The sequence below is a fragment of the Phyllopteryx taeniolatus genome, chromosome 4, assembly GCF_024500385.1.
Source record: "Phyllopteryx taeniolatus isolate TA_2022b chromosome 4, UOR_Ptae_1.2, whole genome shotgun sequence".
In the NCBI taxonomy this organism is placed as follows: Eukaryota; Metazoa; Chordata; class Actinopteri; order Syngnathiformes; family Syngnathidae; genus Phyllopteryx; species Phyllopteryx taeniolatus.
Genome location: NC_084505.1, coordinates 17,077,192 through 17,104,717, shown reverse-complemented (window position 1 = coordinate 17,104,717; position 27,526 = coordinate 17,077,192). Strand labels below are relative to the sequence as shown.

At 41.9% G+C, this 27,526-nt stretch overlaps 1 protein-coding gene across 8 annotated transcripts in view; it reads left to right on the top strand.

Annotated features, from left to right (window-relative positions):
* Positions 1–27,526, top strand: part of rptor (regulatory associated protein of MTOR, complex 1) — a 155,452-nt gene that overhangs the window by 79,738 nt on the left and 48,188 nt on the right. For 7 of the 8 annotated variants that reach the window (XM_061770032.1, XM_061770037.1, XM_061770035.1 and 4 more), the window contains 10 exons: positions 128–229; positions 2,404–2,487; positions 7,454–7,564; positions 8,299–8,373; positions 8,694–8,759; positions 13,072–13,263; positions 16,486–16,626; positions 18,493–18,613; positions 20,508–20,648; positions 25,117–25,272. In XM_061770032.1, coding sequence (XP_061626016.1) covers positions 128–229; positions 2,404–2,487; positions 7,454–7,564; positions 8,299–8,373; positions 8,694–8,759; positions 13,072–13,263; positions 16,486–16,626; positions 18,493–18,613; positions 20,508–20,648; positions 25,117–25,272 — 1,189 coding nt within the window. The remainder of the gene's footprint in view (positions 1–127; positions 230–2,403; positions 2,488–7,453; positions 7,565–8,298; positions 8,374–8,693; positions 8,760–13,071; positions 13,264–16,485; positions 16,627–18,492; positions 18,614–20,507; positions 20,649–25,116; positions 25,273–27,526) is intronic. The other variant, XM_061770031.1, reaches the window with a different exon arrangement.

Genomic DNA, 27,526 nt, shown 5'->3' with positions numbered 1-27,526 from the left:
CATTGTCACTCCCTGGCTTGTGTGTCCGGGTTGTTATGAAATGATGACGACTTAGTCACTGCAGACTCGCTCTTTATGCATGGCTGTTTGTCTGTCTCTGTGTGTGTGTGCATTTTTGTCTCCACAGCAGAGTCCTTTCTTCGCAGAACAGCTGACAGCATTTCAGGTGTGGTTGACAATGGGTGTAGAGAACCGGAATCCTCCTGAGCAACTCCCTATTGTACTGCAGGTACACACTTGCACACGATTACGCCTTGAATTCAAAACATATAAAAGAAGAGCATACAGAGGACATAGATCTCCATCAAGGTCAAACATTTGCTCTCGATAAACTGTCACCTGAAAAAAAAAAAAAAACATATACTATAGATAGATGCTCATTTGTAAAAGTCACAATAGCGTCCTCTGACCTAAAACTCTTTCTAAAGGCTTTAATTACTGGTATAATCTAATCTATATTGCATGTTGCCATATCAAAAAAGTGTTAAATATGTTGAGTACTGTATTTACAGTCATACAGCAATATTAAATGTAAGGCTTCATTCTCTCAGAGGTCTTGATTTGATTAATGCAAGTATATTGCGCTAATATACAACAGAGATGAAGTCAAATTATCTTAATTCCAAATTTTGCCCTGTTTTGACATCTGAACAAGCTAAACGTTGATAGCAATATTATTAGATTATTGTTGTTGAGTATATTGTGTTCTTAATGTCAGTCGCTACCACAAAACCCAAGACTGAACTTTTAAATTAAAACGTCACACAGTCTTTAAGAGAACTAAAGCGAAGTGTTTCCTTTCATGTTTATTTTTTTAAAATCTTGCTGAGCATTTCAGCTTGATGTCGAGTGTCTGGTTAGGATGGGACCATAAGTAAGAAAGAGGAATGTGCCGCTGCCAGGGCGCCATCACTTTAACAGATAGACCCAAGTCAGCAATGGTGAAAATTGAGTTTAAACAGGCTTTATTTTTCCATTATACCCAAGGAACCTCTTTAGCTCATGACGATTGCATCTTGATTGAACTCGTATATCAGCAAGAGTTCGCCACTTAATGGAAAATTACCATTGCAGCAGTACTTTCCACACAATAACTGTACCTCTCTTTAAATCTCTTTCCTCGGCGGCTGATATGTGTGGCAAGAGCAGGCTAATGTTCTTCCTTAGAGCCCAGCAACAAAGAAAGACTGTGACAAGACCAGAGTGTCATAGTTGTTTCCTATAGTCGTAACATATGTTTTCAAGTCCCTAATTAGGGTGCAAGAACCTTTATGCTGTGCATCAATTGTTGGATTCCGCTCTCCCCGTCCCACCGGGCTCTACAGCTGTTGTGTTGTATTATATCACAGTGCAGTGGCCGTGTGTTGCTGTCCGTGTTGAATGGTAATTTCTTGCTGACTAAGCCCTCTGTTAGCAGTCCTGCCAGGACTTGTTAAAAGCTGTGGAAAAAGCCCGACTGATTGGGTAGAACTGCTTGGCGAGTGAAAGCAAATACAGACATGAGACCTTTAAGATTATGCAATATAATGCAGCCTTGTACTGTAATTTTAAGGCTGCTTTCAGCTTCATGTTCAAGCTTCATATTTGATGGGCACAAACATTTCTTTTTCCTTTTAGGGACACCTGTATGATGTGGAAATAAGATTTAAGATTATTCCCTCAATATTGGAAGATCAGCTGGTAATGTTTTGAAAATAAATCAACCTTGTAAGAACTTAGAGCGAAAAGAAAACAAAAGGGGTTTGGTGCTCTTTTACTCTTTACTAACCACACAAACGTGTGCTGTGTATTTGGACCTGTAGGTAACACGGAAGAAGTCTCCCCCCGCCTTCTTTACGTGTGGTCGTCACGCTCACTAGGTTTATGTCACGGAGTATGCTAATAATACATTTTGTGTCGGCGGGCTGTGTGCATGTGTGTTTTCGTGCGTGCGTGCGTGCATGTGAGTATGCGCCTATGTTCCTCCATATGCTTGTTCCCACGCACACTGTGGGACAGTCCCTCAGGAATGTTCAGTCCTCACACAACACATTCTGTACACACTATGCTTAATGCAAAATGCTATAGAAACAATAGCATTTTAGCACAAATAGCACATTTTAGCACAAATAGCTTTCTTGAATACATGTGATTATATTCTGGATGGTGATCGTGTTGTATAGTCTGCCTGTGGTAACACATTGGGATTTTTTTTTTCTTCAAGTGATAATGTTATTCAAGAGAACACCCCCCTAAACATACAGTGAAAACAAGTGTGGCCTCGGGCCAGCATGGTAGTTCTAGTGGTGAGATTGCCATCTGTTTCACTCCACTGCCTCAACCTCTCTGCTTCTATGATCTCTCGTCCTGCTCCTGTTGCTCTGGAAGAAGCACAAATGACCACTGACCTCTGTTTTCTACTAGGTCCTCCTGAGCCAAGTGCATCGACTTCGGGCTCTGGACCTTCTTGGCCGCTTTCTGGACCTTGGACCCTGGGCTGTCAGTCTGGTGTGTTCATCATCTACCGTCTGTGTCCCTTACATTAATGAAATAGAGTGCATGTCGACTATTAGAATTAAACATTTTATATCACAGTTATAGGTAAAATTAGTAGGTAAGTAGGTATAGTTACAATGTATATAAAAAGTCTAAAGACCCTTGTTCAAATGCCAGTTTTTTTTTGTAATGTATAGAAAAATGGGACCAAGATAAATCATTTGAATACTTTTTCCACCTTTAGAATGACCTATAAGCAGTACAACTCAATTGAGAAAATATGAATTATTTTCAATTGGGGAAGTAAAAACAAACTACTAAGATTGCACGTGTGTGCACAACCTTTTGTAACTGGGGACGGATCAGCAATCAATCACATCATGTAAAGTGGGAGTCAGCATACAGCTTCCACCTTAAACTTGAAAGTACCTCTCATTAACCCCAAATGAAGTTCAAATGTTCAAGTAGGCTTTTTCTGACGTTTATTTAATGCTTTCTACCAGCAGCCTGAAGGTTTTGTGCAAACACTGACTGATATTTAGAACGTGATCCCATCCACCTTGACAAAGGCATCTGTTCTAGCTAAGGAAAGCAGCCCCAAAGCATGATGCTATCACTACTATGCTTCGGTGTAGGTATGGTGTTCTTTTGGTGATGAGCAGCGTTGTGTTTTCGCTTTTTTGGTTCAACTTTGGTCTCGTCTGACTACAACACATTTTTCCAAATGGATTTGGGAGATTCAAGTGCGTTTTTGTAAAGAGTTGTGGAATTTTCTGCTGTTAGCCTCCTGTCTGCATGACATCGTGTTGCCGCTTGTAGCGGTCTTGTTTCTCCTCCCTAATTTGGGTTGAAAATGCCTAGGATGCCCTTTTTCAAGCTATTCTCGTTGATCTTTTTCGCCTGGATGTTCAGACCGCCAGATTTCTCATTAATATGCGATATGTAAATAAGCTTTGCTCCAAATGTATTGTTGAGCTTCTTAATTTAAATATGGAAAACAGCTCCGCTCTGACTGGCTGTTTGGATTGTTTCCGCGAGCAAGCGTTCATAGCGACGTGCTATCATTCTGAAGCAGAATTCACCAAGCGTTGGATTGTTCGTTCACTAATAGGGAACGTGAGCAGAAATGACAGTTTGCACAGAAAACGGGACAGGGCCGCAGTCTCTCGTATTCGGGTAATGCCCAACCCTACTTCCCCCCTCTTCTCTGTGGTCTGCCCACCGGTCGGGCCAGGCCAGACCCGCAGGACTCTAGCCTCTTACTTCAAACACTCTGCACATTTTTTAATACTCACACTGTACATACTCCACACATTGGGCACAGTCATATCTCATTCAGGGTCCCCCGGGGGACTGGCACCAAGCATGGTGGGGCGGGCGCCCGGCCGGGTGCTGACTCCCCTCCCCTTCACCGCTGTTCCGGTCCTCCAGTTTTCATGCATCATACACCCTCCTGTGGGGGAGGGGCAGGGCTGGGATGGGGAGGACACTTGGCCAGGTGTCCCAGCACTCCAGCCTGCCATGCTTCTTTCCTGCAGATTTTTAATGCATGACATACATTCACATATCCTTTGGGGAACTGGTCGCTCGGGGTAGGGGTCACGGTGGCAGGTCATTATTGCCCTGTGACCGTCTCGCCTCACCCCACCAGTTTCTCCAATTTTAACACCCCACCACCCACAATCACGGTACAGGGATAATGGTTGCCAGTCGGAGACCTGGTAACCATCGTAAAAGGGTGGGTGGTTGGTTTTCACATTTCTCTTGGTTGGACTCCCCAGTTGTCGGGCCACGGAGGGGTGGGGCTCTGCCAGGTGCTGTGGCGTACCGGTTCCTTTCCCAATGCCTGCACCGCATCCTCCACAGACCTGTGATAGCTCCACCTCCCAGCTGAATGACCTAAATGACTTATTTGCTCACTTTGAGGCGCACAACAGCACCCCTGCACACAAGACTCCACCCCCTCCTGGTGACCAAGTGCTGACACTCACCCAGCACAGCGTGAAAAGATCTCAACACACGAAAAGCCCCGGGCCCAGATAACATCCCTGGTCGTGTTCTGAGGGACTTTGCAGCTGAACTTACAGATGTCTTCACCTACATCTTTAACACCTCCTTGAGTCAGGGTGTTGTCCCCACGTGCTTCAGAGCCACCATCATCCCGGTCCCGAAGAAGTCATCTTCCTCCTGCCTCGATGACTACCGTCCGTTAGTGCTCGCTCCCATCCTGATGAAGTGCTTCGGCCGGCTAGTCATGCACCACTGCTAGTCGATGTGCAACTGGCAGACCTCCATCATGTGCTCGTTCTACAGAGGGACCATAGAAAGCATCCTGACGAACTCCATCACTGTGTGGTACGGAGCCTGCACCGCATCCTCCTGCAAGACTCTCCTTCACGTAGTGAGAATAGCTGAGAAGCTCATCGGAACCTCTCTTCCATCCCTGCAGGACATTTACAGCACCCGCCTCACCTGAAAAGCCCTCCGCATAGCGGGGATGCCACCCATCCATCACATAGCCTCTTCAGTCTGCTGCCATCAGGAAGGAAACTGCGGAGTCTGCGGGCCAGGACTAGCCGACTCAAAGACAGTTTCAGTCATGCTGTCAGGAATCTGAACTCTGCTCGCTGTGCCCCGTCTACCTTTTATGTCCTCTGCCCACCTGAACGCTGAACTCTGACTCCCCACATATATGCACACGCACACACATAAACACACACACACAGTAGTTACTATTTTAAACCACAACACATGCTTTTATATTTGCATGGTTTGGCGGCAGCTGGCTGTGTCTCGCTCACTTATGAAATACACTTCAAGTGGTGTGTGAAAGCTTATGTTTACGAAGTCATCCTCCACAAAACGGGCTCAAAGAGTACAATTGAAGCTAGCCAGGAGACATAATCTCTCCAGCGTGCCCTGGGTCATCCCCAGGGCCCCCTTCCAGTGGGATGTGCCCAAAACACCTCACCAAGGCATCCAGGAGGCACCCTAAACCTAAACAGATGCCGAGCCACCTCATCTGGCTTCTTTGGATCAGAGGCTCTACTGTGAGCCCCTCCCGGATAACCAAGCTGCTCACCCTACTACCCTACACCCCGCTTTTACCCGTGATCTAGTTCTTTTGGTCATGACCCACAGCTCTTGACCAAAGGTGTGTTTGGAAACGTGAAAGTAAATCGAGAGCTTCACATTTCATCTCCGCTCCTTCTTCACCACGACAGACCAATGCAGAGTTTTTACAGACCTGCCAAATGTTACGGAACATCCGTATTTTATGAAAATCACTGAATGCTGACTCGTTATAGATATAACACCAATTGGGGGGTTTTGTTGAGGGGGTGGTAATCCAGCGTCCGACATTACCTGCCAGTATGGCGCTGTTTCCGGCCACTGTAACGAAAATTTCATAAATGAATTCGATGAAATAAACACTATATTGTTTTTTTTACAAAAAGAAAAAAAAAAAACTTTTCAAGTTTGAACAACAAAAAGAACAACCCAATTAATATGCATCTGGAGAATAACTCATGGTCTCTGAACCGGAAATGAGTGAATACGTCACTGGAGATGTCATCTGAGAACGGGGTCATGTTAAAAGTATATTATTATTTACTATAAATATTTGTAGTATAAGATAACCTTGGGCGGCACGGCGCAGACTGGTTAGCACATCTGCCTCACAGTTCTGAGGACTGGGGTTCAAATCCCGGGCCCACCTGTGAGGAGTTTGCATGTTCTCCCCGTGCCTGGGTGGGTTTTCTCCGGGGACTCCGGTTTCCTCCCACATCCCAAAAACATCCGTGGTAGGTTGTTTTAAGACTCTAAATTGCCCGTAGGTGTGAATGTGAGTGCGAATGGTTGTTTGTTTCTATATGCCCTGCGATTGGCTGGCGACCGGTTCAGGGTGTACCCCGCCTCCCGCCCGAAGATAGCTAGGATAGGCTCCAACAGCCTGCGACCCTAGTGAGGGTAAGCGGTAAAGAAAAAGAATGGATGGATGAAGATGACCTTTATTAGTCCCATTACGGAAAAAATTCCATCATATCAGTAGCAAGAGCGGATATAGGGCATATAAATATGTAATATAAATAGCATGTGTGAGAAGACATCTATATAAGTATACATTCACAAAACAGAAATCTATTGTCCATGCATAAACTATCCAATTCAATCTATCAGCAAGTTGTTTGTTTGCAAAACAGAGTGCTGATTTTTAATTGACTTTTGAGATCTGCTTAATCTGATTTAACAGACTTGATTCTTTTTCCCCCCTCCCAAACCAAGGTTGAAAACAGAATTGGTAAAGGCGAATTAATCCATAGACACATTTTTGACGATGGCACGTCGAAATCTCAGATACTTTGATTCAGGCTGCAACTGTGTCCACCATAGCAAGGTTGACGACATAAAAACATTAACTCATATTAACTGAACATTATGTCTAGAAATTCTGTCTATAAAGGTTATGAACAGAATCGGTGACAGAGAGCAGCCTTAGTGGGTTCCAACCCTCACTGGAAAAGAATCCGACGTACTGTCAGCAATGTGGACGAAATACTGACACCAGTCTTACAGGAACCGAACAGTCCATATCAGGGCTCCGGTAAAATGCTTTCTGCAAGTTCATAAAACATGTAGACTGGTTGGGAAAACTCTTGGGAGACTGTGTTTGACTGTGTTGAGACTTTAGGAACTCTGTAATTTGCACTCACTATAATATATATTGTAAAGGTGAGGCCAATTTCTTTATTTTTTTTTGTGTAGACTAAAAAAAACTGTGGGTTTGACATAAAAAGATGAATATAAGACAAGAGATCAACATTTGCGCTTTGAATTACAGACACTGGTTGAAACCACCCAATTCTCATGTGAGCAGAAGTATTGCAACATATGCTGCGTCCTCTGAACTGTGCCATGATGCCTACAGGATATTCAGTGAGGACAAAGCTTTGAGTAAGTGTCTGTGTGTTTCCAGGCCCTGTCTGTTGGAATCTTTCCGTATGTGTTGAAGCTGCTCCAGAGCTCAGCCAGAGAGCTGCGGCCGCTGCTGGTTTTTATCTGGGCTAAAATCTTGGCAGTGGACAGTGTAAGTTGTGCACTCATACTCGTAAGTCTTGTGATGAATCAACATTTGAACATGTCATATTTAATATATTTTGGGGGTTTCTGGCCTTGTCTCTTGTCTTGTGAACCTACATGTAGAGTATTTCTTTAAATAGTACATGACATCTTTGTCCACCTATTATTCAACTTGTAAATCATACTCTTATTGGGAACTGACAGTTGGAGTAGAGTTATAAATGTTTTTTTTAACTGAACCAAAGGATAGGCTGTAGCACACCCGTGACCCTGGTTGAGGATAAGCGGTACAAAGAAAGGCTGGATGGATGGAAGTTTATTGCTCACTTATTTACACATTCAGTCCCCGAAGCACCCCACCCCACTTTCCTGCCAATTGCGGGCGGCAGCCGCTTAACTTGAGCTTATTGATATCCTGCTGTCGATGATTTGACTACAGCCGACTGGTATTTTAATCATTACAAAATTGTCACTGATTTACCTGGTACCCCCCCCCCCGCCCCCCCCCCCCCCCCCCTTCGTGGGCCACACTGATTTGCCCTTCCTTGAACTAGAGCGTGCTTGCTTGCATGTGAACTGAGTAGGGTAAAAACATTTGTTGTTTTTCTGAATTTTGTGGTCTTGGTTGTATTAAAGTTTTTCTATCATTGGTTCCATACGGTGCACTGTAAATTGCTTGTTAAAGTTGAACGTGTGAAAGGCTTAACTTCATCCTCCTTTGCCTTCTCCATCTGTTTGAAGTCCTGTCAAGCTGACCTGGTCAAAGACAACGGTCATAAGTACTTCCTGTCTGTGTTGGCTGACAGCTACATGCCAGTAAGTATTTTCATAATCTCTACTATGGATGGGAAATTAAGGGCAATCAACATGAACGATCGAGGGATACTTGAATTCCTAACAAACCTCCAAAGAAAGTAATATTTCTTCATGTGTGTGTGTGTGTGTTTGTATATGTGTATATATATATATAAAATATATGTGTGTGTATATGTGTGTGTGTGTATATATATATATATATATATATATATATATATACGTGTGTGTGTGTATATATGTGTGTGTGTGTGTATATATATATATATTTATATAATATACTGTATATAGCTATATACTGTATTTATTTATTTACTTTCTAGGCCGAGCATCGGACCATGGCTGTCTTCATATTGGCTGTTATTGTAAACAGCTACAGCACAGGACAGGTATGAATGTATTCTTCAAGATGGCGCCTAACCGAGTGGTCCGAGTACTGTCTGTTTTTGTGTTTTCGTTCTTCTTTGGAGACATTTCGCGACTTACATACACAGGGAAGACTTGCTAAACATTAGGGAGTCTACTCCAGACTTTCTTTCACCAACTTTCACAAATGTGCTCAGTTTTTTTCTCGGAGTTACTCACCGGCGGAGCGGCTACAGTCTATGGGACATGGAGGAGGCGAAGGCGACGCCACAGAGGGAAGCGTGCTGGAGTGCAGGTCAAGCTCCGAAAGAGAGGATTCCAAGTGCCGCACCTGTCGATTCACCTTGCGAATCTACGCTCTCTAGCCAACAAAATGGACGAGCTTCATCTTCTCACAAAGACCAGTAAAGACTTTTGACATTCCGCCGCCCTGTGCTTCATAGAGACATGGCTATTTGAAAGCATCTCCGATGGCGCCATAATGCTTCCCGGCTTCCCACTACACCGAACGGACCTCATCACGAAGCTATCGGGGAGAACAAAAGGTGGCGGAGTATGCTTCTATATACTATAGTATAGTATATACTTCTATCTACAAAAAAATGGTGTACCGATGTGACAGAGCTCAACACACACTGCAGCCTGGACTTGGAGTCACTGTTTTTAAACTATAAATCTTTCTTCTCGCCACGTGAGTTTGCTTCATTCATGCTCACTGGTGTTTACATCCCCCCCAGGCTAACACAAACGGCGTACTGCTAACACTCGCTGACCAAGTAAATGAACTTGGAAAAAAAGCACCCAGATTCACCCCTCATTATTCTTGGGGACTTTAACAGAGAAGAACTCAACGACGAACTCCCTACATAGAAGCAGCACAGTGACTGTCCCACCATGGGAAAACAACATTCTAGACCACTGCTACACCACGCTAAGTGACGCCAACCCGTGCTATCTATCCCCCATGCAGCTCTGGGCTCATCTGATCACTGTTTAATTAACTGGCTGACGACTTGAACACCTTCAACTGCAGATTTGCAAAGGACACCTCCACACACCACACCCACCCAGCCACACCAACAACCACCATTACATCTCTGACTCCCCCTTCTTGACCATCCATGAACAGGATGTGAGACATCTTCAAACAACAAAAGCTCAACAATGCGGCGGGCCCAGACCTTGTGTCCCCACCCTGCCTCAAAGTCTGCACGGATCAGCTCGCTCCACTCTTCACACAGACCTTCAGTAGTTCTCTGGAACTGTGTGAAGTACCATCCTGTTTCAAACGCTCCACCATCATCCCAGTCCCCAAGAAACCTACAATCTGCAATCTTGAGTCTGAATGACTACAGACCTGTCACCCTGACATCTGTGGGCATGAAGTCCCTTGAACGCCTCGTGCTTGACCACCTCAAGAGTGTCACAGGACCCCTGCTGGACCTCCTGCAGTTTGCCTACCGAGCAAATAGGTCTGTGGATGACGCAGTCAGCATGGGACTGCACTTCCTCCTAGAACACCTTGATGGCGCTGGGACCTACGCGAGGATCCTGTTCGTGGACTACAGCCCTGCACTCAACACCATCATCCCCGAACTACTCTCCTCCAAGCTTCTCAAGCGCAGCGTCTCGTCTGCCATCTGCCAGTGGATTTACAGCTTCCTGACGGGCAGGACACAGGAGGTGAGGTTGGGGGACACCACCTCATCCACACGCAACATCAGTTGCGGCCCCCCCCAAGGATATGTCCTCTCTCCGCTGCTCTTCTCTCTCTACAGGAATGACTGCACCTCAACGCACCCAGCTGTCAAACTCCTGAAGTTTGCAGACGACACCACAGTCATTAACCTCATTAAAGACTGTGATGAATCTGCATATCGACAGGAAGTGGAACGGCTGGAGCTTTGGTGCGGCCGAAACAACCTCAAGCCGAACACGCTCAAGACTGTAGAAGATTATCGTGGACTTCAGGAAGCATTCTTTGCCATAGCTGCCCCTCACGCTGTCCAACTGACCTGTGTCAACCGTTGAGACCTTCAAGTTCCTTGGATTTAGAGTCTCTCAGGACCTAAAGTGGGACACCAACATCAACCCCATCCCCAAAAAGGCCCTGAGGAAGGACGGCCCACCACAGGAGCTGTTGTGGTAGTTCTACCCAGCAGTCATCAAATCAGTCCTGTGTTCATCCATCACAGTCTGGTTTAGTGCTGCCACAAAATAGGACAAACTCCCAGTGCAAAGGTCAATCAGGACTGCCGAAAATTCGTCAGTACCCCCTACCCACATTTGAGGACTTGCATACTGGCAGAACTAAGACAAAAGCCTCTTGAACCCTCCACACCATGGTCACCACCTCTTCCAGCTTCTTCCCTCAGGTAGATGCTTGATCAATACAAACTAAAACCAGAAGACATTCCAACAGCTTATTCCCTCTTGCCATTCACTTCTTCAACGGTTAACTTACAATTCCATTGTAACATGCTGCCAATTTTGTCCGGTGTTTGTTGTCAGATCTCTGTCGGGACACTTCTACATTATTCGTGCACTCACTGTAATAGTCTCGTCGCTCTGCACGATTTGCATATCTGTTGTTGACCAATACTGGCCACTCATGTGCTTGAGAACTATCTGCACCATTTGCAGAATTGTCACTGTTCCAGATTATTTCAAACAGATCATATTCAGATCATTTCAAACTGCTATAAATCGCTAGAGAACTCTGCATCATTTGCACAATTGTCACTGTATCAGCATTACCACATTACTGGTAACCTTTCACTGCTCGGTGACTCTCCGTAGAGTTTTTTTGTTTTATTTTTATGTCTCAAAAGTATTTTTTTTGTCAAAATGGTCTGTTGTCGTACTAGAGCGGCTCAACTACCGGAGGAAAATTCCTCGTGTGTTTTTGACATACTTGGCAAATACAGATGATTCTGATTCTGATCATGTGGTGTGCTTGATATTGATACTAACCCTTCCCTGACACATTTTCAAACTGGGCCACATGATAGCTGTGCCACTTAACTAATGTGGCGTAATGACCATCAGAATTTCATCTGGTTGTGTCATACAAGTACATCAATTTGAATGCTCAACACAGACACTATATTAGATATTGTGGTTCAAGTCACTCTCTTCACAAGTCACAAATATCCCACCATTAAACCCATTTGCTGTCCGTTTTCTTCTTTCTGCAGTTGTTTTTTTCTGTCTACTTGGGAATGTTATTTTACTCATTTATCTCCCTGGTGACGTTTTCTTTCATCAACTTGCAAAACTTGTCTGTGAGAACTCAAATCAGAGGCTGTGAGCACATGCTAAGAAACACCAAATTTCCTCCATATTCGTGTGTATTCAATGCCCTTACCTCTCTCCCGGGCCTGTAAATAATAGATGATCTCCAGCATAACACCGAGACTCTGCCCGCTTCAGAGCACCATTATTCATCCTTCTTATTTTCAACAACTGTGCTCACAACCGCAGTGTCGCCATTGCCAACGTCACTGATAACTCCTAAATATCCAGCTGGGATGCACAATGATAGAACAATGCACAAATTATATGAAACGTGGAAGGGGGTGCAAGGGGCTAAGTTTGAGAAAATGGCTCAAAATGTTACTATTATTAATTTTCGTCAGTCTTTTGTCAAGTGGCACTGAAGGCTTTACTTAGTAGAACGGATGCACACCTACTTAGGCCTTGCATGGATGTGATATGTATGTTGTATCGTTTTGAGCTGACATGTTCAATCTAGAAGGAGAACTTTATTAAACATCTACACAGGAAATAGGAGATTTCCAATATCAATCAATCAGTCAAGACAAACATGAGGATGAATGATGACTCTAAAGCAAAATTTCCTATAGCATTCATAGGAAAAGGGATGCAGAACAGAGCAGTAATTATTAATGTTGTGTACATACATTAAGGGAAGCCATTAATTCCACCCTGTGAGCTGCATCCGTCATAATTTATGAAAGAAGACAAAGAAACAGGACAGAAAGGAGGGACTTTTTTTAAAGGATTTTTTTTTTGGGGTTGGGGGAGTTTTCGTCTTTCCCGTCTGACTTCAGATGGCCTTGCGTTGCCAGGCACCAATTAGCTTTTGTTCGCCGAGAAAAGGTTCTGCTTGGTTCAAATGAATAATTGCTATTGGTGCAAAGCTCATAAACCTTTTGTCCATGAGACAGTGTGAGTCTGTGAGTGAGTGTTGACTTGCTGACTATTCAGTTGAAATAGTCCAAGCTTGGAATTCTGTGTGCTGTTTAGGATTCACCAAGCCAGTGAATGTCTCATACGCTAATCAGTCTGTATTCTTCTCTCTACCCTCCCCAGGAGGCCTGTTTGCAGGGTAACCTAATAGCAAACTGCCTGGAGCAGCTTTCAGACCCCCACCCACTGCTTCGCCAGTGGGTAGCCATATGCCTGGGTCGCATCTGGCAGAACTTTGACCCGGCCCGCTGGTGTGGAGTTCGTGATAGTGCACATGAGAAGCTGTATATCTTGTTGTCGGATCCAATCCCTGAGGTGAGAGGTTGGTGCTGGTACACTCACACATTTGAAACTGTATCAGAAGTTGGAAATGAGAAATTTGAAAACATTAGGACTTAAAAGTACAATTTCCATTGGTTGATTTAAAAAAAATAAATAAATAAATAATAAATTTGGGGCACATCACCATAATCTGAGAAGGTGATGAACTGACTAGTAGAAGCGTCGACTTGACCACCCAGAATGACGGTTATAGCTTGAGATCACTTGTTTTGGCAACAACACTGATGCTTAAAAATGAGATCAGTCGCACGGTCACTTGCTAAATATATCCTCAAATATAACAAAAGCACAAGTTTGATGCACGCCAATCTGAAGAAGCACTTGCTTACGCTAGCTGACAAGCAGCCTTAAATCCTCTCATCAGCTTTTAGCAAACTCACCAAACGCCCTCCTGAAAGTGGTCGATGAATAACATCTTTATTGTGGGGGGGGGGAAGAACATTTAATGTCACCAAAGAAAACATCCAACTAGCGTTTCTGTCAACTGGTAGCCTTCATCCCACAGACGGACGCACACTCACAATCTTCCTCCTCCTTCCACTGGCCCCACCGTCTGACTCACCGATCCAATCACAAGTCATAGATGCCTTACGGGTCTCACAGACAGTTGGATCTTAAAAAAATCTTGCAACCATCTACGTAACACAACTGCAGGTTTGCTACACTACATTATTGCAAAGCATTCCCTCCTGTAAGTTTTTTAAAAAACTTAGCGTCAATCACAAAAGGTCTGGTCATTCAACCCCTAAAACAGAGCTTTTTTTTTTTGATACAATATAGATAAATATTTATGACATATGTGCATAAAAATGTCTATATATCCACACTCTCCTTAAAAAGTATTAGAACAGTGAGGCCAATATCTTTATTTTTATCGACCCGTCTACAGACTGAAAACATTTTGGTTTGAAGTCATTTAAGAGGTACCATCATTTTTTTGTCCATGCCAGTTTTATTAGTTTATTTAACAATTTTGTTGGACCACAAAAAAAAATCCTGAATTTCATTGATTAATTTTTCAGTTAACTATTTACAATTACTGTAATTTCTCGTGTGTAATGTGCACCCATGTATAATGCGCACCCCCAAAGTAGACCTCAAAATTCTGGAAAACCCTTCTACCTATGCATAATAAATTTGTACAATGCATGATTTTGCTTCTACCCATATGATCAAAACATTCAGTATTTTTTCAAAGAATTATTTTGAAGTTAAGAACTTTATTTGAACATGTAAACATTTTTATTTACTTGCTCTTATTTTGAAATTCACAGCCTTACTTTTGAGTAAATGAGAAAACACACAGTTGTGCTCATATGTTTGATTACCCAGGCAGAATTTGTAAGATGGATGCTATTCTTTAAACAAAACATAAAGGGCTCGGCGAAACACATTTAATTTTATTTTAATGGGTTTCAAATTAAACTGTCAAGCATTCAGAAAAGCATTATCATTAAACAAAACATAACCATAAAGAACTTAATGATGGTTGTTGTTCAGTCATATTAAAAAAAAAATAAATACATTTCACAAATTCTGCCAGGGTATGTAAACTTATGAGCACAACTGTACATACAGTATATGCAGTCATACGTACCCCTGCCATATTGGAATGAAAGTGTAGGCTACACCTTTTTCATAACCTCTAGGTGGCGGTGACATTGGAATGAAAGTGTACAGCTTTTTCATAACCTCTAGTTGGCAGCATACATTTATAAAATGTGACAGCTTTTTCATTTTCCCCAATACCTATGTATAATGCGCACTATTGATGTTTGACAATTTTTTGGGGGGGGAATGCGCGTTATCCATGAGAAATTACGATAACTATTAATTTATTTTATATACACTTACCCCAAAAAGTGTAGAATAGAATAGAATAGAGGATATAATAGAATAGAATAATGATCCTGCCACAAATAGAATATGGCCTTCAAAACAAGATGAACGTTTCAGACTTGAACCTACATATGTGCAATAGGTATTCATAAAATGTTTTTTGTTCCAACAGCTCTACCCTTTTCTTACAATGTAGATGTAAGACTTGGTGAGTCAGAGAAGGAGAAAAAAAACAATTTGTAATTTCTAGCAGGTTTTAGGCACTTTGGGAGGTCATTATTTTGGCTACAGCAAGAAAAAGTGTGCCCTGAAATTCACCTAGACACTTGTACCTTTGCTTAGACAAGCATGCACAGAGCAGCTTGCATGCAGCTGTTTCAAGCAATAGCTTCAGCCCCTGTGCACTGATAACTGCCCTGACCAGAGACCTCAAAGTATTGCAAGCACTCCTCACTTGTCTTAAGCACATTTCTATAAGGTGTAATGAACTCAAAGGATTTATGAAGATTACATTAAAACATTTTATCTCAAATTTCACATTATGTAATAATGTGACACTGAATGTTACACCATCTAAACGATTCCAAGTTTATTTATACAGTGCAAAATGAAGTTATAGTACTTTACTAGAGCCTTTTAGTGTAGTTCTGTGAGATATGTTTAAATACGAAGTGACAATCGTTTCTCAAATTAATTAGAATTGAGTAGAATTCTGTTCTGTGTTCATGTTATTTGCTTATTTGTTTTGTTTTTTTACAGATGTATAGTATGTCATTTTAAAAAAACAAACATTTGTGGCTACATCATCACTTAACAATTCCCATATTTAATTTAAAAAAGCGGCTAATGATGCATCATGAGACTTATTGTCACCATAATGAACATCCATCCATCCATCCGCTTCTCCTCACTAGGGTCGCGGGCCATAATAAACAATATTGTCAAATAATTAACTTTTGTGATGTAATTTTTCTCAGTCTGTAACCTCATTCCCAGCAAATGCCATCCACAGCACAGTAAATTTATATAAAGCTTTCAATAAAGCAGATGAAGTAATTAGGTTCATTCATTAAAAGTGGCACACACAAATATTATTCTCCACCATTTTTTTCAGTGATATAACCAAAATAAAGTACAACTACTATAATTCACTTGTAAAACTTTGCAAAAAAAAAAAAAAAAGTAAGCCTAGATGATAAATATTTTGGTTTTCAGTACAATGGGCTCAACCATTGCCTAAAAGGCTTTGACTTGGTGCTTCACATGTTAACACAACAGATTACAGAGGCACTGATGCAAAGCTAGTCAAAGAGAGTGTGAGTTGAAGGCTGTGAATCAATAATTGTGTTGCTCCAGGTGAGGTGCGCGGCTGTCTTTGCTCTTGGTACCTTTGTGGGAAACTCGGCTGAGAGGACGGACCACTCGACCACCATCGACCACAATGTGGCAATGATGCTTGCCCAACTCATCAATGATGGCAGCCCTGTAGTCCGCAAGGTCACTCTACATGCACGCACAAACACACACAATCTGAATGCATCTGATTTAAAACAGTTAATGTATATTTCATATAGTCTTACTTGACCTTGAAATAATACAGTATATTTTAATCCCTAAGTCATACATACAATACATGGATACATACCTCAAACACCTATATCACCACTAAGAGATATCCTACTTAACCTAATAATAATGTGATAATATTGACACACAATAGTCATATATCAAAGAGCTCTGAAATAATTCTAAAAAGCCTAATCTAAATTGGTAAGAGAATTGACATTGGAAAATGTCACGTAACTCAAGGGGTATTTTCTTCTTCTCCTTTTTTTTGTCAAACTTAAATTTATATAAAGTTACTGCAGACATTGCAAAGGTTCCATATTGTAATTTTCTAATTGTGTCATTAAATAATACTGTAATTCCTGTACTGTCATATGATTAAAGAAAAAGCTGAGCTAACATGGAATTGTTTCTTTTAACTGTAAAGGACTGATTCACTAAAGGTTTTTGTGTGCAAAAACTGGCGCAAACAAGATTGCGCACGCAAATAGATGTAGAAGATGATCTACTAATCCACCGGTGTCGAAGGCAAGGCACGCATTTTCTGCTCAGTGTAGTCACTGTGTGAGATATGGCCAATCTGATGATCTGTAAGTGGCAAAACTTTGAGTCAAGTAAGTGAAAAACCTGCCAAATGTGGCCAGAGAGGAAGGAATAAGTGTAAAATGAATCATCATCATCATGCACCCAAACAGAAGAGGGTTTTGGTGAAGGAAATAAGGAAATTCTTCTCTCTCTCTCGAGGTTTCTTCATTCTAGTTTGAACAAATTGAACACTTCCAAAACTTGTAGTAGTACAAAGAATATTTGTCTCCCAAGTCAGCTGGTTTAAGCTCATAAATGTACAGCCATGAACCTAATGTATTGTTACAAAATGCTAGCTGTTTAAGTGCAGATGTACAAAGGCTGTTCAGTGGGAAGTTCCCACTGGCAGGTCTCCTTAAAAGTGCATATAATATGTGAAACGCCATTATGAACCAAAAAAAAAAAAAGGTTTTGAACAAACATAACCTCTAAAACGATTCAGTAAAGATTTGTTAAATTAAACTATGTAAAATTGTTTGAGACTTGACTGTTGTTTCAAGATGCCAAGCAGAAAAGGGGAAACTCAAACTTTATTTTTCATAAGTTCAGCACTTTATTTGAACACATAACTTTTGCTTTTATTTACTTGCTCTTATTGTGAAATGCAGCCCTACTTTTATTTAGTGAATTAGAGAACATTACACAGTTGTGCTCATACAGTATGTTGGATTATGAGGGGAGAATTTATAATATGTGTACACGTCTTTATTATACTCTAAAACTGTCGTTTAGTTTTTTTGAAAATATATTATTGTTGAAAGTCTCATTGGGAATGAATGGGAAATTTTGGGGTGTAAAATGTGGAGTTGTGCGTAATGTGGGTAATATTTCCCTTAGATAAATACGAGCCCGCATTGCGTGAATTTTTGGAACACGATGAAGTTGGAACGGTGTGAATCGGATGAAAAATGAGGAAGGAGATACACATCGAAAAAACGGCGGAATAAGAGTAATAAAAATAAAGTATAGGAATAACATAGTTTGAATGCTTTCAGCATTCACACAATTAAAATCGGCAATATAGCGGAACCGTGACGCAAGAACCGCAATGTAGCAGAGGATTACTGTATTTGTATTCTGTGATGATAAGTTGCAGGGACTCATTGCTCTAGGGCTGGGACTCATTGTTTCCATGACGTGCATCCTGGGACTCACATAGTCTCAAGTGTTAAGTGATCTATGCATTTATGTATTGTATTTTTATGTTTGCAGGAGTTGGTTGTAGCATTGAGTCACCTGGTGGTCCAATATGAAAGCAACTTCTGTACTGTTGCCCTTCAGTTCATAGAGGAGGAGAAAAATTATACAGTGCCGTCACCAGCCAACACTTCAGGTACCAGTAACACCGTTAAAGTCCATTTTTGACAGTCCAACAGTGATTGGCTATATTCGTTTTATGTGCAACTCTCAGTGGAACTGACAATGACAATGACATTGCATTTTGGCATTCATGGGTGTCCGTGCAAGTTTATGGTAATAAGCTTTGGTTTGCTCTTCGACTGGAACCATTCTCAATTTAGGGTAGGGCTGCTGTCCTTTTTAGAACTTTCCAAAGCGTTTTGTTCTATAACCATCCACAATATTAGGTGCAATTAAGTGCGATCCAATACAAGAGCTGTATAAGAAATGTGCCATCGTTGTGTTATCAAGATAATGTTGTTTTATGTTTGGACTTGTCTTGTCAGAGTGATGTTAACTTGTTTATATGCTTATTCTAATTGTTGGTTGATGCGGTGCAGGACTGCATTGTACTATAGACCTAAGCTAATAATAAGATTATATTAATTATATATTCATGAAAACAAGTATGTAATATACACCGAACTGCCACAGCAGGAGAAAAAATATAATGCCTTTACACAGATAATAATGCTGAATTTTGACTAACACTCTTAGGTTAACAGTTTATTATTGCGGTTGGAGTTTACAGTGGTGTACAACTGTTCTGAGTCATCCAAAGAACCTTTCCGGGTATTTGGTGCCTCATATAGCTATCTGTATGATACTCAAACCATTGCAAACTACAGTAATACAAATAGTGTTAAATGAATCCCCCTCTGACTGTCTCAAACAAAACCGAGCATTATCTTTATAAGGGCAAAATTGTTCATACAGCTTTTGGGTAACAGAATTACGGGTAGATGTTCAGTTGGTCTTATTGCTGTGGTTTTCAGTGTATAGATAATTAATACATAATTGCTTAGCGCATGCTGATTCATTGGTTTTAGCGTGTTCAGGAGACAAATGATAAAGAATGCTGAAGAGGCCCCCGCATCCTTCAGATTTTCTTGATGTGACACAGTTTGATTCTAGTTTTCAAGGCAGACAGTGAGCCTGTACTCCTGTTGAAAAATTAAAGTCAGTGGAGTGTAAAGCAAGTGTACAAAGTAGCATACCTGTTCATGCCATGAGAACAAATGACCTGTGGTAACAATCGTTACTCAATATAATAGCTCCTCCTCTTCTAGGAGCCAGTTGTAGGAGAAAGTTTATAACATTTAATGCATCTTTAGTCCAATCACAAAGTCCAGCATCGTGACTAACCTTGCAAAAAGAAGATGCTTTTCTCATTTCATTTAGCATTCACCCTAATGTTTGGGTTAGGGTGTACAATGACAGCTAACAAAGCAAAATTACTCATCTAACACCATATTAAGGTAATTGGCCACTCTGTCATATCCACCCCCTCTGAGAATGTCTTACGTCAGCACTCTTCAGGGAAAGATTCTTCTTCCAACCTTCCTCGATTATCATCCTGTACTGCATTTATAGGCAGAACCTGTTTTTTTAATTATCTTTTTTTTTCTTATAGATCTTCCATAAAATGTTGATGGTAGCTGAGGTCAAATGGCAATATTCTAATTTTCGTTTTAAAGATATGTCAGTTGGTTTTGCTCATTTACAAAACTTTAACTAATATCTCACAATATATGGCTAGGTATTTGTAGTCTCAGGCCATTTTACTAGGTTTTGGATGCTCTTTCCACAATAGCATTAGGGTTTAAAGAGAACAACAGGGGTTTGGGAGCAAATTTTTCTAGACCTCAACGCTAATTACAACAAAGTTGGAATATGTAACTTAAAGAGAAACTTGCCTAACTTACATTCAAATGTTCACACTATGTTGTTGTCATATGTTATGTCTATTAATAAATGTAAGTATTGGTTGTCTATAAACAGAAAAAAAATTCGCCCTTGTTTTTTTATTCACATGTATTTCCTTCCAGAGCCTGGTAACTTGACTCCAGTAAGGGACAGCCCAGCCATCCCACGTCTCCGATCTGTTAACTCCTACACCAACATTCGTGCAGTTACCACTGCCCGCAACCTGAACAAAAGCCTACAGAACCTCAACCTCAGTGAAGAAGGTAGGAGTGACAGATTGCTAGCAGAAAAAATAAAAGTTCCAGTTCAAGAAAGAGCTATTTCAGTTAATGCAGGCTTTTAAATGAATCTGCTGTTGGATCAAGATTAGTCAAGTAACTAAAACAAATGAATCCAGAGAGGCAAGGGTAGAAGCCTTTCTTTACCAAAAGTCTTTTTGCTAAACTGCTAATACTACAGCCCCTCCTTGAGCTGTCACCTTATCATGGTGGGGGGATTTGTGTGTCCCAATGATCCTACGAGCTAAGTTGTCAGGGGTGTTATGCCAAACAGCTCCTAGGTGAGGGACCAGACAAAGTACGGCTCAAGGACACCTTATGATGACGACAAAGATTGGATCTTGTTTTCCCTCGCCCGGACGCGGGTCACCGGGGGCCCCCTTTGGAGCTAGGCCTGGAGGTGGGGCTCGAAGGCGAGCTCCTGGTGGCCGGGCCTGCCCCCGTGGGGCCCGGCCGGGCACAGCCCGAAAGCGTAACGTGGGTCCCCCTTCCCATGGGCTCACCACCTGTGGAAGTGGCCATAGGGGTCGGGTGCAATGGGAGCTGGCCGGTGGCCAAAGGCAGGGACCTTGGCGATCCGATTTAGTCTGAGTGGACCATGGACCGAGGTGGTTAAATAGCTCCTCGATGGCAAGGCCCTGAGGGTGGATGAGAATCTGCCTGGAGTTCCTAAAGGCTCTGGATTTTGTGGGGCTGTCCTGGTTGACACGCCTCTGCAACATTGCGTGGACATTGTGGACAGTGCCGCTGGATTGGCAGATTGTGGTGGTGGTCCCCCTTTTTAAAGAGGGAGACTGGAGGGTGTGTTCCAACTACAGGGCGATCACACTCCTCAGCCTCCCTGGTAAGGTCTAGTCAGGGTTGCTGGAGAGGAGGGTCTGTCGGGAGTCGAATCTCGGATACAGGAGGAGCAGTGTGGTTTTTGTCCTGGCTGTGGAACAGTTCACCAGCTCTACACTCTCGGCAGGGTCCTCGAGGGTGCATGGGAGTACGCCCAACCAGTCTTGTGTTTTGTGGACCGTTCGACCGTGTCCCTCAGGGAGTCCTGTGGGGGGGTGCTTCGGAAGTATGGGGTACCGAACCCAGTGATATGGGCTGTTCGGTCCTTGTACGACCGGTGTCAGAGTTTGGTTTGCATTGCAAACAGTAAGTCTGATTCGTTTCCAGTGAGGGTTGGACTCTGCCAAGGCTGCCATTTGGCACCGATCCTGTTCATAACTTTTATGTACAGGATCTCTAGGCGTAGAGATTGTCAAGTTTGGGGCCTCAGTATTGCATATCTGCTTTTTGCAGACGATGTGGTTCTGTTGGCTTCATCAAGCCGTGATCTCCAACTCTGACTGGAGCGGTTTTCAGCTGAGTGTGAAGTGGTTGGGATGAAAATCAGCACCTAAAATCTGAAATGAGTTTCCTCCGCAGGGTGTCCGGGCTCTCCCTTAGAGAAAGGGTGAGAAGCTCGGCCGTCCGGGAGGGGCTCAGCGTAGAGCAGTCAGATGAGGTGGCTCGAGCATCTGATTAGGATGCCTCCTGGACGCCTCCCTCGTGAGGTGTTCCGGGCACGGGAGGAGACACCAGGGACGATTCAGGACACGCTGGAGAGATTATGTCTCCCGGTTGGCCTGGGAACGCCTCGGGATCCCCCCCGGAAGAGCTGGTTGAAGTGGCTGGGGAGAAGGAAATCTGGGCTTCCCTATTAAAGCTAATGCTCCTCCCACCCAATCTCGGATAAGCATAAGAAAATGGATGGATGAAAGAATACTACAGTATTAACACGATAATGGCACAATCCAGTACAGTATAGTATGATTTGTCAATATATTCAATGTTCGAAAGATTGCATGAAGAAAATTTAAGTCTCTAATTGATCTAATTAATTGATGAGGAAAACCTAGTAATTGACAGTAACAACACTACACTTAACAGCTTTACATCATTAAGAGTTGTTGGAAAATAGTTTGGACCATTTGTACCTTTACCACAATTTATGGCCACGTTTGAAGATTAACCAATAGGAATATAAGCGCCAGTTGTGACTATAGAGCCTATAGAACTCGAGAGATTTTGGTGCATGTGTCCTGAGCTCTTGCCCTATGATTTGTGTCACTGCTCCAACATTCAGGCAGCTAAAGCTAACTTGCACGTCCTTTGTATATTGCTGCCAGATGGAGTCATTCATAAATCTAGTGTGGAGCAATCAGCGATGCCTCCTGTTGACACAAGTTCACATTCATCCTCACAGTTGTCATTTCAGTATGTGGCAGTATTTATTATCAATAAGCAAAGCGCAGAGAGTTCTTTCATTCAGTTCCAATCACCATATCTACATTTCAGTGTGCAGATTGTTTGGTGAAGAAGGTGTATGGGACCCAAGTTATTTGACTTTTACGGGTCAGTCTAATGTTAAGGGATAAGAATAGTTGCATCAGGAAATGATGGAAACTGGCATAAATTTATGGACATTTAAGTTACTCTTTTTAAATTGAGGCGCTGGCATTACCAGTCTGCTCATTCACTCGCGTGCGTGCGTGCGTGTGCCACCTCCCCCACTGGCTCAAATGCTTTCTTCTGGGAAGCAATAAACATTTATATCACACTATAAATACACTGAATGACAAAAGAACCACCTTCTACAGTATCTCCTTAGATTACATGGAAGGGCTATAGAGTGTGACTTATTTGGTCACACATGCACACAAAAAAACATTTCTGCGACTTGAAAGCACACACATGAAACTCATCGTGGTCTCTACACCAATCAAAAATAGTGAAGGGCGGGCACCGTCTGTCTGATTAGCCGTGTGCATGTCTGTGTGCGTTTGCACGCGTGTGTTCATTTGAAATGTGGGCACTCGCGTACACGAAGCTAAGTTTTCTGACGGCGAGCCGGTTGCTGCACAGGTAATGGAATTAATTCCAAAGCCTAACGCCACTGTGACGATGTGGGAACATTTTGGACTCAAGCCAGATAAATGCGACCATACTGCTTACACCAACGAGCTGGTATGTCGAATTTGTATGAAGTCGCAACAAAGACAACAAAACTTAAAACCTCAGTGATAAAATCCATTTTAAACACAACCATCCCACCCAATTTATTCGGCTGGGAACAAAAAAAACACGGTGGGACATTTCCCATTTCCCGTCAGCTTGCAATTATGGAACCCGTTGCCCAACAATGCAAATACAAACATGACAGCGGCGCATGTATGCTCCCTTTATATACAGTATCGCGTACTCACTATTGTAAGAGATGTAGCCAGGGAACATTCTGACAAAGCAGCGTTTAACGAAAGGTTTCAGACTTTTGAAAAGTAGTACAAATCTTGAATCAAAACAGGTTGCTTTGATCAACTTGTGTTGTTATTCATGTTGCTACTTGGCACTTTTTCCTAACCCACTGGAAAGTTCATTGGCAGTATATTGCCTATTAAGATATTAATTACTGTTTATACCTCTGTGGCAAATGTTTAATATTTGTTGAAGTACAATTTTTGTGAAAAGAGCCTGAGTCTGTTTTATTTACATTTTTTATCCAATATATGTTATTTATCGTTCTACATTACAATGTCAATATTCATTATTGCCGGCACGGTGGACAGCTGGTTAGCGCGTCAGCCTCACAGTCCTGAGGACCGGGGTTCAATCCCCGGCCCCGCCTGTGTGGAGTTTGCATGTTCTCCCCGTGCCTGCGTGGGTTTTCTCCGGGCACTCCGGTTTCCTCCCACATCCCAAAAACATGCATGAATTGGAGACTCTAAATTGCCCGTAGGTGTGAATGGTTGTTTGTTTGTATGTGCCCTGCGATTGGCTGGCAACCAGTTCAGGGTGTACCCCGCCTCCTGCCCGATGATAGCTGGGATTGGCTCCAGCACGCCCACGACCCTAGTGAGGAGAAGCGGCTCAGAAAATGGATGAATGGATGTTCATTATTCTTAGAATTAGAATTAAAAGTGAATTGTTCTGGTACATGCATTATTATATCATCATTATATCAGTGGGATTAAAAAAAAAAAAAAAAAACATCACCGATACTATCGTTTGTTGCGATAGTTTTTGGAAAAATATATTGTCCTAAGAAATTTGCCATCGTGAATGGCCTAAACACATTTAGTATATATAGAGAGAGCAAGAGGAATGGATAAGGCAAACATATTTTACAAACAGTATAAAAAATAGAGTAACAACTGTAATAAAAAAATATGCACTATAGCGGGACCGCAGAGCAAGAACCATGATATATCGGAGGATTACTTTATCCGTATTCCCTGATGGTGTTGCAAGGACTTATTGTTCCCATGACATGTGCATCCTGGGACTCCCATAATCTCAAGTGTAAAGTCTTTATCCAAACACTTCCATCTGTGAATGTCTAAGCCTTGGAGACTTGTAGGGGTTTCTGTTGTCTTGAGTGATAGTGAATGATGTATGTATTTCTGTCGTATCCATCATCCAGGTGGACCAGTTGCTTTTTCACCTGGAAATTTGAGCACCAGCAGTAGTGCCAGCAGCACCCTTGGAAGCCCCGACAATGACGAGTACATTCTCTCCTTCGAGACCATCGACAAAATGCGACGGGTGTCTTCTTATTCTTCACTCAATTCCCTCATAGGTAACAGATTTGTTACTCAGCAGCCAATGACTATTAAATGTTTGCAACCAATTGTGGTAAAAACATTTCTTAAGTACCAACCCCTGAATGCAACAGAATATTATGTCGATTGTTTGCATAGAAGAGCAAGAAAGAAAAGGGAAGCTCCACCTATCCTAACACATTAAGAAATTCTAGCAAGCTAATTTTCTACATCTTTATGCTTAGTGAACACAGGGTGTGATTAAGTGCCTTAAGCACTGTTTGGTAATGAGTGAAATGAAATTAACATCATCAATCTTTTGGTAAGGATTCTACACATATTTTATTAAGAAGCCCTCTGGTTACTGCGACAAAGCACCAGGTTGCTCGTAAAATCGGTGAAACACCTCACCCAAGGGCAGTAACCAAGGGAGGATCTCTCCCCTTCCGAGAAAAGAGTCAGTGTAAAAATTGTTTGCTGCTGTGAAAGGGACAGGGGAGCAGAGGACACAACAGGATCGACACTGTGATCCACCTGAGGCTTTTAAGATGCTTTTCCAGTTACAGAGTGAAGTCAAAGCGACACTTTTCCACCCGCTCTCAGGTGACTGGCTTGTGACTGGCGGTATGTGACTGTTACCTGACTCAGGTCAGCCATTTCCGAAGAAATGAAGCATTTTACTGCGCTAACATGCAAATCCAGCGATAGAGTGAGCCCCCGTTTACTGCAGGGGATGTGTTCCAGTGCCACCCGAAGTAGGTCAAAATCCACAATATAGATAGACCATATAACATTTTTTTAATAGTTTCACCTCTCCCACACGCTTTAAACACATTTAAACATATTGAAACATGTTACATGTTAACTTATTAAAATGCTCTTTTTCAACACATTGTAAGCGTATACAAAATTTCTAGTATAAAACGTATAGCGGGTATTGTTGGGTCTGCACGTGCCTTTAAGAGGCGGGGCCTGACGGGATGGTGTGTGACATTGGTGAGTCTGCGTGTCTGGGCGTGAACTGTGGCCGACAACATCTCCAGCAGGAGTGTGCTCACATACTTTTTTACTTTACTCTCCTTTCCTACATGCAAGGACATAATATTACAGTAGATATTGTTAAAACCCATGTTGAAAAAAACGTGATTAGCGGAGGCGCGGAGCAGAGGAACACTACATAATTTCTGCTCATCTGCATTTTGAGGTAATGTACTCTTATACTTTACAGTAAAATCACAGTTCGTATACAACAGTATAAATCGAATACCGTAATTTCTCGTGTATAATGTGCACCCATGTATAATACGCACACCCAAAGTTGAACTCAAAATTCTGGAAAACCCTTCAACCTACATATATATATATATATATATATATATATATATATATATATATAACCTACATGTATTTTTGTAGTGCATGATTTTGCTTTTACCCATATGATCAAAACATGAAGTATTGTATTTTATTTTTTTTCGAATAGTTATTCTGAATTTAAGCACTTTATTTTATTTTATTTTATTTATATAAAATATGGCTTCAAAAAAAATCAAGCCTTTCTTTCTGGTCTCAGACGCCGCAGGCGTGTCCACTGAATGCGTTGAAACCACGTCCTCGCTGTCAGTCAAATACCACACATTGTTCTGATGTCTACAAATCCTACGTGTAACGAAGATCTATCCGGTTAACGCCTCCAGTGGCTGGAAAATATCTCAACCGGGTTGTCGTGGGGCTTTTAGCCATGCTCCCCAAAAAATCATGAAAACTGAAGTGGTGTAAAACAGTTTAAAACTATATCTCCAATACTCAATACTACATAGTTCTCAGACTGCAAACGTTTTCAGCAATTATCTTCCAACGTATTTAGAATGTATTGAGAAACAAATCTCTTATAAACTTCTGTAATTGTCATCTACAGTTGCCTCTAAAATATCCTCTTGGTTTCCCTCTGGTTTTCTTTGCAGCAGCAAATATATTGATTTGTTTCTCTTTTTTTTGTTATCTAACAACATACTGTATATTCTCATCGTTTAACACTGCAAACCAATCTTAAAATATATATAGAGAGACCTAAAGAGCCCTGTGGCCATTAAATACAAATTGAAACCATAAATGGTGGAGCTGCAAGAAAACAAGCAGGATAACAAAAGTCTGTAGGAGTTTCAGTCATTATTTATTGATTCAGTTTTCAAGCCTTCAGTGTTTTTCTTTGTCTTCTTGCTATAATTTGCTTGTACAAATATTGCAATGACAGTAGGATGATGCCAGTATATACTATTATAGGTATACAAT